Source organism: Octodon degus, unplaced genomic scaffold, assembly GCF_000260255.1.
Source record: "Octodon degus isolate 3935 unplaced genomic scaffold, OctDeg1.0 scaffold00083, whole genome shotgun sequence".
Classification (NCBI taxonomy): Eukaryota; Metazoa; Chordata; class Mammalia; order Rodentia; family Octodontidae; genus Octodon; species Octodon degus.
Genome location: NW_004524659.1, coordinates 4,386,220 through 4,387,140, shown reverse-complemented (window position 1 = coordinate 4,387,140; position 921 = coordinate 4,386,220). Strand labels below are relative to the sequence as shown.

The following is a 921-nucleotide window of genomic DNA, read 5'->3' as shown; positions in this document are numbered from 1 at the left end:
CCTCCCCACCCTTCTCCTCTCCTCCTCTTCCTCTCCCTCTCTCTCTCCCCCTCTTCCTGTTTTCCTCTTCTCTTCTCTTCAAGTCTCTCTTATCCTAACTGGCAAAGACAGCACATTGACCAGTTTGAGACTGGGGTCTTTAAGCCTCCCTAAGTGTAGTCTTAAAATCATATAGAGTATGATTCATAGATTGTATTTCATTTTGTGCGATGGATGGTCCCTGTTTGTGTAGACTGTGGTTAGATATCTTTCATGTCTACTTCCCTTAGGAGGAATTTTGCCTTGGAAACTACCCATAAAATCCTTTGATGAAACCCAAAATCTTGATATTGTCATGGTGAAAAGGCTGCCCATGGAAGGATGGGCTGTTTGGCCACAATCTCCGAGATTCTTTAACAGCTGCTCATCACCCCAGTGAGTAGAACCATCAGAACTACATCCTCTCCTACATACCATGTGGGGACTGTTATGCCTCCTGCAGCTCAATCCTGTGTGTTCGCGAATCTTCAAGGGTGAAAAGGAGAGGAACAGAGCATTCACAGCTACAATGAAGCTACAAGCGTTTGTAGGCAAAACTGTATGGTACAGCATATGCACAGTTCATGCCTTCCCTTCACACCTCAGAGTACAACAGGACTCCCCGTCAAGCTCAAGCTGTCGCCATTCCCTTGGGAAGGCAGCTCTCTAAGAGTACTTCTTCCACCTGATGGTCCACCTTCCAGAGTGCTGCTCCCAGGAAGAGCATCAGGCCAGTTTGGGAAGGCATGTGTTCCCTCAGATGCATTGGAATAATTCTTTTGAAATTAATAGAGAAGGGACTCTGTCTCCACATTAGTAGCCTATGGCTGATAAGTAGAGGTGGTCATGTATGTGGAATCCAAATGAGGGGCTGCCGGTATTGGAGCACTCCATTGTATCAGA

At 46.4% G+C, this 921-nt stretch overlaps 1 protein-coding gene across 1 annotated transcript; it reads right to left on the bottom strand.

The window, feature by feature from the left end:
* Positions 1 to 239: 239 nt before the first annotated feature.
* Positions 240 to 591, bottom strand: LOC101581553. The gene is given in 2 exon segments (XM_012515897.1): positions 240 to 288; positions 290 to 591. Coding segments are annotated over 2 exon segments (351 nt in total).
* Between the last annotated feature and the right edge of the window lie 330 nt (positions 592 to 921).